Source organism: Heptranchias perlo, chromosome 30 (genome assembly GCF_035084215.1).
Source record: "Heptranchias perlo isolate sHepPer1 chromosome 30, sHepPer1.hap1, whole genome shotgun sequence".
Classification (NCBI taxonomy): Eukaryota; Metazoa; Chordata; class Chondrichthyes; order Hexanchiformes; family Hexanchidae; genus Heptranchias; species Heptranchias perlo.
Genome location: NC_090354.1, coordinates 30,154,761 through 30,168,157, shown reverse-complemented (window position 1 = coordinate 30,168,157; position 13,397 = coordinate 30,154,761). Strand labels below are relative to the sequence as shown.

The window sequence follows — 13,397 nt, the reverse complement described above, 5'->3', positions numbered from 1 at the left end:
ACAGTTGAATAGCTTGTCAACACTCATTGTCTAGACTCACATGTGATGATTCAGGTGTGGTACCAGAAGGCTCCTGTTAACAGCCATTCTCTACTCCAGTGAGGAGTGAGCGCCTTCAGGAGAGGGGGGGGGGAGACAATCGGGAAACAAAGATGGAAGCTAAAGGCCGTGGATTGGGAAGAGTCTTTCTCTGAAACCCTCCCCGGCGAGTGTCCAAATTAAATTGTTGAATTTAATTTCATTTCAGAAACTCTGCCAACTGTCCACTGCTGCTATCTTCATTGTGATCACTGAGTTCTTTGAGAAACTTTCTTACTTTGGAATACGAGGTAAGAAAGAGATAATTTCCTCAAATATCCCGGGGTCAGAGGGCCATTCACTGTATATCCTGGGGTCAGAAGGTTATGAACTGAATATTCTGGGGTCAGAGGGTCATTCACTGAATGTGCTGGGGGGGGGTCAGAGGGTCATTCACTGAATATCCTGGGGTCAGAGAGTCATGTACTGAATATTCTGGGGTCAGAGGGTCATTCACTGAATATCCTGGGGTCAGAGGGTCATGTACTGAATATTCTGGGGTCAGAGGGCCATGCACTGAATATGTTGGGGGGGGTCAGAGGGTCATTCACTGAATATCCTGGGGTCAGAGGGTCATTCACTGAATATCCCGGGGTCAGAGGGTCATGCACTGAATATCCTGGGGTCAGAGGGTCATGCACTGAATATCCTGGGGTCAGAGGGTCATTCACTGAATATCCTGGGGTCAGAGGGTCATTCACTGAATATCCCGGGGTCAGAGGGTCGTGTACTGAATATCCTGGGGTCAGAGGGTCATGTACTGAGTATCCTGGGGTCAGAGGGTCATGTACTGAGTATCCTGGGGTCAGAGGGTCGTGTACTGAGTATCCTGGGGTCAGAGGGTCATGTACTGAGTATCCTGGGGTCAGAGGGTCGTGTACTGAGTATCCTGGGGTCAGAGGGTCATGTACTGAATATCCCGGGGTCAGAGGGTCATGTACTGAGTATCCTGGGGTCAGAGGGTCATGTACTGAATATCCCGGGGTCAGAGGGTCGTGTACTGAGTATCCTGGGGTCAGAGGGTCATGTACTGAATATCCCGGGGTCAGAGGGTCGTGTACTGAGTATCCTGGGGTCAGAGGGTCATGTACTGAATATCCCGGGGTCAGAGGGTCATGTACTGAGTATCCTGGGGTCAGAGGGTCGTGTACTGAGTATCCTGGGGTCAGAGGGTCATGTACTGAATATCCCGGGGTCAGAGGGTCGTGTACTGAGTATCCTGGGGTCAGAGGGTCATGTACTGAATATCCCGGGGTCAGAGGGTCGTGTACTGAGTATCCTGGGGTCAGAGGGTCGTGTACTGAGTATCCTGGTGCGCAGTACGTGATGCACTGGGAGCACCGCAGGAGTCGGGGGTCAGGGCCAGCAGCCAGAAAAGGGCTGCCGCCGCCCATACCGTGCTGCCATTTTTCTGTTGTTGTTTAAGGTGGTGGGATCCTGGCTCCTGATTCAGGATTGGCCCAGTGGAGACCCCCGCCACCCCCAAAAAAAGGGCAACAAGGAAGGGTGGCCCCATAACAAGGAGATTGCCGCCTTAGAGCAAAATTCTTATTTTTCAATGCAGGCCTTCCCTGAAGCAGCCATTTGAAGCTCAGGAACTCCAGCTGCATTATGGGAAGGTCTCCTAATTTGCATAGAAGTCGGGGGGTGATAGTGAGTTTAGCAGATAGGGTGTGCGCTGCCTCTCAGTGTGTTACTCACTAATCAGCTGCACAGACAAGTGCCGAGTGCATTGGGTGCCTAGTAGGCCTCAGGCCTTGGCTCCCAATAAAACTGTCATGCTGTGACTCAGTGGGTAGTGCTCTTGTCTCTAAGTCAGAAGGTTGTGGGTTCAAGTCCCACTCCCGAGACAAAATCTAGGCTGATACTTCAGTGTAGTAATTGAGGGAGTGCTGCACTGTCGGGGGTCTCTGGTGTGGGCCTTGAACCTTCTGACTGAGAGGTGAGAGTGCTACCCACTGAACCACAGCTTATGGTAATGGTTAAACGCAACAAGATGCTCAGGTGATTTATTCAGTCAGGTCACTAATCAGTGTCTGGGCGCCCGGTGGGAGTTCTCATTGCCACCTCTCTGTTTCGTTCCAGCTATCCTGGTGCTTTACTTCACTAATGCACTCCTCCTGTCCGAGAGCAAGGCCACGTCCCTCTACCATGTCTTCGTCTTCCTTTCCACATTCTTCACCATCCTGGGAGCATTCCTCTCGGACTTCTGCTTTGGTCGATACAGGTAGGAGGCAACCAATGTTTGAAGGTGAACTCAACAGCAATCCGCCCGAAACCAAAAGTGGTCTTTCACTGTCGCTCATAGAAGATTAAGGGGTGATCTGATTGAGGTGTTTAAGATGATTAAAGGAATTGATAGGGTAGATAGAGAGAAACTATTTCCTCTGGTGGGGGAGTCCAGATCAAGGGGACATAACGTTAAAATTAGAGCCAGGCCGTTCAGGGGTGAAATCAGGAAACAGTTCTTCACAGGGAGTGGAAATCTGGAACTCTCTCCCCCAAAAAGCTGTTGAGGCTGGGGGTCAATTGAAAATTTCAAAACTGAGATTGATAGATTTTTGTTTGACAAGGTATTTAGGGTTATGGAACCAAGGCTGGTAGATGGAGTTAAGATACAGATCAGCCATGATCTAATTGAATGGTGGAATAGGCTTGTGGGGCTGAATGGCCTCCTCCTGTCCCTGTGTTCCTATGTTCTTACTTGAAGTGTGGCACTGTACATGACTTGGGGGGCAGGGGGCACAAAGTCTGGAACCTGAGGCCTCGATGCCTCGGGACGGGTGCCGTTACAGCAGCTCTGGCTCTTGTCTGGGTTGGAATACCCAACACATGTTACCGGCTGGTTGGCCAATCAGGATATGGTGAGACACCACAGAGGTGTTTGATCCAATCATCCAGCCGTTATCTCGTGCTCTACTTCACCGGTGGGACATTGCCGGCTGGCCCTGGCGATTTAACTCCAGCAAGTATTAGGGGTGTGGACAACAGATACATGCAATCCTCACCGCCCAGCTGGCGAGCTGGCATTGCACCTATGACCTGGAGCTCCCTGCCTCTGGAGCCATGCACCTCAAAGCTGATACTTGTGTGTTGTTTTGGGTGTCCCTTCATTGGACGGGCATTAAAGCCATAGAGAGTGTACAGTGTAGATTCACCAGGATGATACAGGGGATGAGGAGAGACTTGAGACACTGGGACTATTTTAGAGAAGCTGGGATTGTTCTCCTTAGGCTAGAGAAGGTTAAGGGGAGATTTAATAGAGATGTTCGAAATCATGAAGAGTAGATAGGGAGAAACTGTTTCCAGTGGCCAAAGGGTTGGTAACCAGAGGACACAGATTTAAGATAATTGGCAAAAGAATCAGGGGGGAGATGAGGAGAATTTTTTTTACACAGTGAGTTGTGATGATCTGGAATGCACAGTCTGAAAGGGTGATGGAAGCAGATTCAATAGTAACTTTCAAAAGGGAATTGGATAAATACTTGTAAAGGAAAAAATTGCAGGACTTTGGGGAAAGAGCAGGGGAATGGGACTGATTGGATAGCTCTTGTATAGAGCCAGCACAGGCACTGGAATGATCTCCTCCAATGCCGTAAGATTCTACGGTTCTACTCGTATCGCAGTGCCAACTGGCTCTGGGTTGGATAAATGGAGTCTCGGTCAGGTAAATAACGATGGACAATCCCCAGACACTGTTCAAAAGCAAAATACTGTGGATGCTGGAAATCAGAAATAAAAGCAGAAACTCAGCAAGTGAGGTAGCATCTGTGGAGAAAGAAACAGAGTTCATGTTTCAGATCAAAGACCCTTCGTCAGGCCTTTTACCCCAGACATTGTTATTGAGTTGATTGCATGACAGCGACTCCAACCACTGTCTTCTCAATCTTGAATTACAGGACTATCCTCATGCTTTCCATACTGTACCTGGTTGGTAACATTTTTGTGTCAGTGACTGCTATTCCGGGACAAATGGGGCGATATGGGTGAGTACAGAGACTTTTCTTCAGCGTGCCTGGGTGGGAGACACTGAGGCCGATCAGTAATGTGGCTGGGCTCCCACACACTGACCAGCAGGAAACCTTCATTTCATTTCGACGTTCAATTTTTTTGCGGCCCTCGCTGGGGTCGATTTTCACCGCCCTCACCTGGCATTAACGGGGCAGTAACGGCCTCAAAAGGGGGCCGGCTCCATTTTAAAAGGGACCCACCTCTGGGTGTCCAAAGAGCCCACCTGTTTCAGGGGAAAGGCCCCTTTTAAGATGGAATTCGGCGTCCTATGATGTAAATAGGTCGGAACCGGTTGGAGCCTGCACCGTGCTCACTCCGACTAGTTCCGAGGGCGGTAGAGCCAAAGAGGCCCGGCCAAAGGCAAATGTCGAATTATTTTTGTGGTCCCTGGAGGAGCAGGAGTTGCGAGCAGCGTTGGGAGGCTTGTTTAGCGTCCTGCAGTCCGCCTGGAGAATTTAAATGAGGCCGGAGCCTCAAAGTGATGGGCGCGCTCCGTCGATGGTCGTCTAAAAGTCAAAATAAATCGACCCCCCCTTGAAACTAACTTAGGGGTTCCAAAGGCTCGTGGGCGATCTCCTGACATTAGTTGGTCCAGAGCGTAGTGGAGGGCGGAGGAAATTGTGCTGGGACCAGGATACATCGGCCCCCGGCATAGGCTTCGAGTCTCTGTTGGGGCCCGCGGTGTCTGAAGGGGCGGGGCCAGGGTATGGGGATGTAATTGGCAATTTCCTTGGCCCCAGCCTCTCTAACGCTGAGCAACCTGAATGCGGGATGAACCTGGCCTGTTGTTTGCTTCAGCAGCGGAAGCTTGACCCACACGAGGGACCAAAAACCCTGGCAGCAGTAATCACCATGGCCCCCTTGTAAAGAGGGCCAATCGGGGCTGGCAAACATCTGGTGGAAATGGCAGCCAAGAGAGTGGCTGGCCAGTTCCATTTTTCCTGCTCCACTCCCCCCTCTCCGGTTGGGCACCCGCCATTGTTATTTACGTGAGGTGACTACCCCTGACCCTGGATACATCGGTGGTGCGGGCCCCCGTAATTTCAGGGCCAGGGTCTCTGGAGCGTCCCTGGTGGGACTCTCCAACAGTCTATGGAGAGTCTCTGCAGTGTCCCTAGAAAGTCTCTGAACAGTGTCTGGAGGATCTGCAAAGAGTCTCTAGAAGGGGCTATAGAGATTTCTTGAAGGTCTCTTGAGGGGCTATAGAGATTTCTAGATGGTCGCTGCAGAAACCGTTAAGGACTCTTGGGGAACTTTCAAGAAACCTAGAGGGTCTTTGCCTTGGGTGATCCCAACTCTGAAATTCTGCCCCCTCTTTAGAAAAAGCAACTGACCCTCGACCGATTGCTTTCCACAACAACCAAGATTGGCAACTGACCATCTGGGAGATCATGGGTACAAGTCCATATCCCACAGTCCATGATGTAGTCCTGTGTGGCACTGACGAGGGCTGATTTTAATCCTACCGTCCCGGCGGGAATAGTACGGTCAGGGGGTTAAGATGGCGGGTTGGGGGGTTAGGGTTAGGGTTAGTGTTAGGCGGGGGGGGTTAAGATTACTGGGGTGGAGGGGGGGGTTGGTCCATGATTCCATCTCCCACCATTTTAAGCAACCTCAGAACGGGCACGGCAGGGCCACACGTCCCAGGCAGGCGGGGGCTTACTTTACATGGGAAAGTCGCGCCCGATGATGTCATTGGCGTCGCACTCCCATTTTAACTTAAAATGGCAGGAGGCGCTCATGGGGCCAAAGACGACAGCCCGCCCTGGTGGGGGACAGCAGAATGGCCCGGAGAGGCCTTGGTGCGTATTTAAATTAGGCTGCATATAGTGACACCACAAGTCCCGGCCAGAATGGAGATGATTGGATAATTTCCCCCGTCAATCATGCCTGGAGACCCCACTGTGTAAGTGACTGGGATTGATTTTTCACACATTATTTGTATTATGTAACTATCCTCCACCCACTGCAGTTTGCTGGAGAAATAATCCTGCTGTAATCGGGAGACTCGGTTTAAATAGACTCTGTTTGCTGTAAAATAGACTCTGTTTGCTTTAAGTCCCGCCCCGCCTCCATCTCATTGGCTGACACAGTGGTGCCAATGCTCACTCAGTTTAAATTTAACTTTTATACGGAGTCCTGGGGCCTCCCCGTCCAGGCCTTGCCTCTCCCTCTCAGCACCTTAATTCCAACCTCCTCCCTCCCCAGCGCTAACTTCATGCCAGGGGGACCATTCCCTTGTGCCCCCGGTGATCTCAGGGCTCCCGATCCGATTCCTGCTTTTGCCCGCTGCCCCTGACGTCACTCCCGCTGGTTTCGGGCAGAGGACAGTGCTGTTTTATAGAAATGAGGTTTGGAAGTTAAAAATGTCCCGGGCCTCAGGCTGAACTCTCCCCTGGGGGTGGGGGTGGGAATTTCTCTATCGCCCTACCCGTTCCCGCCAGGAGTTAAAATTGACCCCACACACCACCCATCAAGTTTACCGGCTCCTAAGCCTACACTCAGAGTAGACACTGACTGGACTCTCTTTCTGTTTGTGCCAGGATGGGTGCCTATATGGGACTGTTCCTCGTTACTGTGGGATGCGGTGGGATCCGATCCAGCATGTCACCCTTTGGTGCTGATCAGATTGTTGCGAAAGAGGTGAGGACACGTTGACTTTGTGTTATCGAGAGCTCAGAATAGCATAGGTGCATTTAAGGGGAAGCTAGATAAACACATGAGGGAGAAAGGAATAAAGGATCTGCTGATAGGGTGAGATGAAGTAGGGAGGGAGGAGGCTTGAGTGGGCCATGAACGCTGGCATTGACCAGTTGATGCTGAATGGCCTGTTTCTTTGCCGTAACTTCTATGTAATTCTATGTAATAAACCCTGTACCGTACGAAACCTCCAATAATGTGTTAAGATCACAGCATTGTTAAAAAAGGAAAGGCCTACGTTTATAGCGCAGCTCATCACATCTCCGAGAAACACCGCAATGTGCTTCACCTTTGAAGTAAGAAGTAGTCGCTATGTAGGCAGACACAGCAGCCAATTGGTCCACAGCAACGCTGATTCACTGATTCCCTTCAAGTGAGTGGTGGACCTGTTTCTGGGGTAGAGATCACATCGTACTAAAGATAGGCACTGTATAATACTAAATCAGGGCCAGCGTCATCTCCTGGACTAGATTTGATCACCCAAAGGGGTCGGAGAGGAATGTTCCAGATATTATTCACCTAATTAGCCTCGGTTTTTATCTAGCTTTTCCCCTCTTCTAGGAGATCCCACGGCTTTTGGGTGAGATGGGGTGGGGAGTGTAAATGTTGTGATGCACAAAGTGCCGCCGTTGTGTGGGACAGGCTGGATGAACAAGAGGGTCTTTTCCTGTCCGTCATCGTCTGTATGTTCATAAGATCCCACAAGCAATAATCAGATCAATCTTTGGTTGAGGGGCGAATGTTGGCCGAGATATCTGGAGAACCCTCTGCTCTTCTTCAAATAGTATCACGGGATCCGTAACAATCACCTGAACAGGTGAAGCCTTTTGGGACATCCCAAGGACACGGAAGGTGCTAACATTGTACTGTTGTTTAAAAAGGGAGAAAGGGATAGACCAAGTAATTAGAGGCCAGTCAGCCTAACCTCGGTGGTGGCCAAATTATTGGAAACAATTCTGAGGGACAGTATTAATCATCATTTAGAAAGGCACGGATTAATCAAGGACAGTCAGCATGGATTTGTTAAGGGAAGGCCGTGTCTGAGTAACTTGAATGAATTTTTTGAGGAAGTAACAAGGAGGGTCGATGAGGGTAGCGTATTTGATGTAGTGTACATGGATTTTAGCAAGGCTTTTGACTAGGTCTCACATGGAAGACTAGTCAGGAAAGTAAAAGCCCATGGGATCCAAGGGAATGTGGCTAGTTGGATCCAAAATTGGCTCAGTGGCAGGAAGCAAAGGGTAATGGTCGACAAGCATTTTTGTGATTGGAAGGCTGTTTCCAGTGGGGTTCCGCAGGGCTCAGTACTCGGTCCCATGCTTTTTGTGTATATATCAATGATTTAGACTTAAATGTATGGGGCATGATTAAGAAGTTTGCAGATGGTACAAAAATTGGCCGTGTGGTTGATAGTGAGGAGGAAAGCTGTAGACTGCAGGAAGATATCACTGGACTGGTCAGGTGGGCAGAAAAGTGGCAAATGGAATTCAATCCGGAGAAGTGTGAGGTAATGCATTTGGGGAGAGCAAACAAGGCAAGGGAATACACAATAAATGGGAGGATACTGAGAGGTGTAAAGGAACAGAGGGACCTTGGAGTGCATATCCACAGATCCCTGAAGGGAGCAGGACAGGTAGATAAGGTGGTTAAGAAGGCATACAGGATACTTTTCTTTATTAGCCGAGGCATAGAGCAGGGAGGTTATGCTAGAACTGGTTAGGCCACAGCTTGATTACTGCGTACAGTTCTGGTCAGCACATTACAGGAAAGATGTGATGCACTAGAGAGGGTACAGAGGAGATTTACGAGGATGTTGCCAGGACTGGAGAATTTTAGCTATGAGGAAAGATTGGATAGGCTGGGGTTGTTTTCTTAGGAACAGAGGAGGCTGAGGGGAGATTTAATTGAGGGGCCTGGATACAGTGGATAGGAAGGACCTATTTCCCTTAATAGAGAGGTCAATAACCAAGGGGCATAGATTTAAAGTAATTGGTAGAAGGATTAGAGGGGAGCTGAGGAGAAATTTTTTCACTCAGAGAGTGGTGGGGGTTTGGAACTCATTGCTTGTAAGGGTGGCAGAGGCAGAAACTCTCATCGTATTTGGTTATACACTTGAAGTGCCGTAACCTACAAGGCTATGGGCCAAGATCTGGAAAGTGGGATTAAGCTGGATAGCTCTTTCTCGGCCAGCACAGACATGATGGGCCAAATGGCCTCCTTCTTCGCCGTAAATTTCTATGATTCTACACATGTAAATTCTGTATTTTATTACTGCAGCATAATAGACGCGATGACTAAATGCAAAGCCTCCTGAGGGAGGGTTTCTATAAAGACCAGTACTGATTCTCAAGTCCAATTAATATCATCACCCTGAATGAGGTGGTTTCTCACACACTTGGACCAGATTACTTTCTGGATATAACCTGTTGAAACAGGTGAATTGGATTAATGAGTAGCTGAGGAAGAGATCATTGTATCTTATAAGGGAAAAGAGGATGAGTATATGAAATAGAGGAAGACGCAGGGCTATAGGTGAAACTAGGGCAGTGGATTAGTTTTGGATTGCTCTAGCACAGAGCTGGTATAGACACAATGGGATGGAAATTAGTATGCATTTTTGGGCGTATGCATGTGGGTGCGGAGCAGAGCAATTTAGCATTGGGGCGTCTTGCACCCAATCTGCACAGGCGTTGGTCCCGCTGCTAAATTTGTGAGGCCCATTTTTTAAGGCATCCTCCTGATTCCACAGCAGTGCCGAAGACAGTTGCCGACCCTCCCCTCTCCTGAACGCCTTCCCCTCCCAATCACCTCCCTCCTCCCGATCACCTCCTCCTCCTCCCGATCGCCTCCTGCCCCTTCCCGATCACCTCCCCCTCAATCGCCTCCCCCTCCTGATCTCCCCGCTCCCGATCACTTCCCCCAATCGCGTCCCCTCTTCCGATCTTCTTCCCGCTCCTGATCTTCTCCCCTCTCCCGATTGTCTTCCCCCCCATCGCCTCCCCCTCCCGATCTTCTCCCCTTTCCCCATCATCTCCCCTCCAATGGCCTCTTCCCCCCCGATTGCATCCCCAGCAATTGCCTCCCCCTCCCGATTTTCTCCCCTCTCCTGATCTTCTCCCCTCTCCCGATCTTCTCCCCCCATTGCCTCTGCCCTCCCAATCTTCTCCCCTCTCCCGATTGTCTCCCCCTCCCATTGCCTCCCCTCTCCCGATTGTCTCCCCCTCCCATTGCCTCCCCCTCCCAATCTTCTCCCCGCTCTCAACCTTCCCCTCCCGATCGTCTCCCCTCCAATTGCCTCTTCCCCCCGGTTGCCTCTCCCCCCAATTGCCCCCTCCATCCTGAACACCTCCCCCCTCCCAGGAATGTTCCCTACGTCCAGTTCGTGCCCTAAGGCTGGTGCTGTATAATTCCTACCCTAATGAGTTAATGTTCTCCTGTGCTGTAAACACCCACCACCTGCATTAAAACAGCACAGGGAGAAATTCAGCAATCGTATGAGGCCACTGCTGACTGGAAAATCTAGCCCAATATGGGAATGTATATCCCACCTGTGCGCTGCGTTTTATTGAAGTACTGAGTGGGCCCAACATTTTTAAGTTGGCTCACCTCCTGACCCCTGAAAGCTCAAGCCAGGAATCTGATGGAATATTCACCACTTGTCGGGATGGTGCAGTCCCAACAACAGTCAAGAAGCTCGACACCATCCAGGACAGAGCAGATCACTGCATCGGTGCCCCTGACACTGGATTAATTTTCCACTCCCTCCACCACCAGCACACCGTGGCTGCAGTGTGTATTATCTACAAGACGCACTGCAGCAACTCACCAAGGCTTGTTCGACAGGCCCTCCCAAACCACCGACCTCCACCACTTAGAAGGACGAGCAGCAATAACGTGGGAAACACCATCACCTCCAAACTCCCCTCCTAGTCACACACCATCCCGACTTGGACATATATCGGCCGTTCCTTCATCGTCGCTGGGTCAAAATCCTGGAACTCCCGACCTAACAGCACTGTGGGAGAACCGTCACCACACGGACTGTGGGGGTTCAAGTAGAAGGCCCACCACCACCTTCTCAAGGGTGACCAAGGATGGGCAATAAATTACTTGCCAATGTTGCCCACATCCCGAGAATGAATAAAACAAAAATATGGAGTGATAGAGCCAAGAAAAGGAGAATGACGGATGGGGTCTCCTGTAAGACAGCCAGAAAATGAGCATCCTAACCTGCTTCATCCCCATCGGACAGATTACATTGTAGCATCCAACAGGACAACATAACCCACCCCTTTCTTAACTTAATTAATGCGCTATCAAGTACATTCAATATAACCAGAAAATTCACAATAAAAGTTCATCGATCATCCTCCAGCCATACATTAACTTTTCCAGCAATATTTATCTAGCATGGCTTAAGGTTGCTTTAATAGAGGTATTGGGGGTAATTTTAACCCCAAAGAACGGGTGGGTTGGGGGCGGGTGCGAGGTGAAAATTAAAGTTTTTTGAAGTGGGACCGCAACCCGGCTCCATCGTGCCGACTTCCGGCTTTAACCGCGCACATCCGAAATCCGGAAGTTCCGTCCCCACTTAATGCCGGTGGGCGGAGTGTTAAAGGGGCAATGTACCTCATTGCGATACTTGCCTTTAATTGAGTTGCTATCGCAGAATGCGACGCACTCACTTGACTTCCGGTTCCTCACGTGGACTCCCGGCTCCGAGATAAAGCCGTGCCCAATGTCTTTGAGCTCTTGTATATTTGAAATGAGGAACGCCCCCTCGAGCCAGGGTCCATGTCACCTGGTGGTCATGACGACCCGTGGAAAACGTGCTCCCATTGGCCACATCAGTGCTGCTGGGTTAGCACTAATTGACAGTAAATTGGTAGACAGATTCGCAGGGATCACCTGGGCAGCTGTAGGGTCCATCCCCTGAGTGCTTGGTTTTTAGCATGCAGGTTAACAGGTTGACATAAATTCCTGTCTGTGCTGTCTGAATGAAGTCATTATCCTGTCACCAGAGTGGGCAAAGCTGCAGAGGGAGGAAATCAACCTCACTGGTGAAGGGAACATAAATATCAAACTGGTTGAGATTTAAAAACAATTTGTTCTTCGGATTGGATACTGGATAAATACTTGAAGGGGAGAAATTTGCAGGGCAATGGGGAAAGAGCAGGGGAGTGGGATTAATTGGATAGCTTTCAAAGAGCCGGCTCAGGCACGATGGGCCAAATGGCCTCCTTTCATGCTATAAGATTCTATGATTCCAGGATGTAAGTGATACTGGCAAGGCTGGATTTATTGCCCAACTCATGACATCTGGTTTGCTAGTCCAGTACCATAACCACTATGATACTATAGAGCAGCAATGTAGACAAAGCTTTACTCTGTATCTAACCCATGCTGTACCTGCCCTGGGAGTGTTTGATGGGACAGTGTGGAGGGAGCTTTACTCTGTATCTAACCCGTGCTGTACCTGCCCTGGGAGTGTTTGATGGGACAGTGTAGAGGGAGCTTTACTCTGTATCTAACCCATGCTGTACCTGCCCTGGGAGTGTTTGGTGGGACAGTGTAGAGGGGGCTTTACTCTGTATCTAACCCGTGCTGTACCTGCCCTGGGAGTGTTTGGTGGGACAGTGTAGAGGGGGCTTTACTCTGTATCTAACCCGTGCTGTACCTGCCCTGGGAGTGTTTGGTGGGACAGTGTAGAGGGGGCTTTACTCTGTATCTAACCCGTGCTGTACCTACCCTGGGAGTGTTTGGTGGGACAGTGTAGAGGGAGCTTTACTCTGTATCTAACCTGTGGTTTGGAGGAAATTCACCACAGAAACAAAGCTAGAAGTTAGAAGTGCAAACCGGGAAATGTTGGTGTGAGGAATGAGGCAAACTGGCCGATTGTGTTTTGTCACTAACTGGGTTTGTTTATTACTTGCAGGAGAAACGGTATCGGATGTACTTTTCATTTTTCTATTTTTCGATGAATTTGGCAGCTTTATTTGCAGGGATCGTCATACCGATTCTGAGAGGTAAGGGAGCTCAACGAGTGAGCGGCTAGGGCTGGTGAGGTGGTGGTAGAGCAGGTTGGCAGTCTGTGCTGAGCCGATGTAAAGCTGCTTCACAATGTCGCACATGGCGAGTTCTGCAGTCAACGCTGTTGGGGGCAGGTGCCAGGTAGAGAGGGAGAACAGATCTAGGCCAGTCCAATGCAACTTCCTGTATCCTGTTCTGGGGTGGCATTGGCAGATGCCTGGAGTCCTTTCAGACTCACGATGGTGCATGGAGCAGGAAGAACTCCAGAGAAGGTTCAGTGATTTCCCGGTGAGGTCAGTCTCCATTACACACGAGAAACACATTGGGTGAAGTGCCCATCCTGGTCTCTGATTCCAAACCGCCAGAAGACACTGGGAAAGAGTGACCATTGCACACTCATTCGCACTTTACAATAGTGTACTCGTTGTATCCACCTGGGAGGGGAAAGGCTGAGTGAAACCTGCTGTGATACAAACCACATCCCACCCGGATCTGAGTCGGGCTGAGCTACTGAGGTAAAGAGGGAAAGCACATAACTATATAAACGTTTGAGGACAAAGAAAAACAACCCGAGAGGG

General features: G+C 49.9%; 1 protein-coding gene across 1 annotated transcript in view; it reads left to right on the top strand.

The window, feature by feature from the left end:
- Positions 1 to 13,397, top strand: part of LOC137300081 (solute carrier family 15 member 2-like) — a 147,632-nt gene that overhangs the window by 51,887 nt on the left and 82,348 nt on the right. The window contains exons 4-8 of the mRNA XM_067969176.1: positions 248 to 329; positions 2,164 to 2,305; positions 3,978 to 4,064; positions 6,633 to 6,732; positions 12,725 to 12,815. Of these exons, the coding sequence (XP_067825277.1) occupies positions 248 to 329; positions 2,164 to 2,305; positions 3,978 to 4,064; positions 6,633 to 6,732; positions 12,725 to 12,815 (502 nt within the window). The remainder of the gene's footprint in view (positions 1 to 247; positions 330 to 2,163; positions 2,306 to 3,977; positions 4,065 to 6,632; positions 6,733 to 12,724; positions 12,816 to 13,397) is intronic.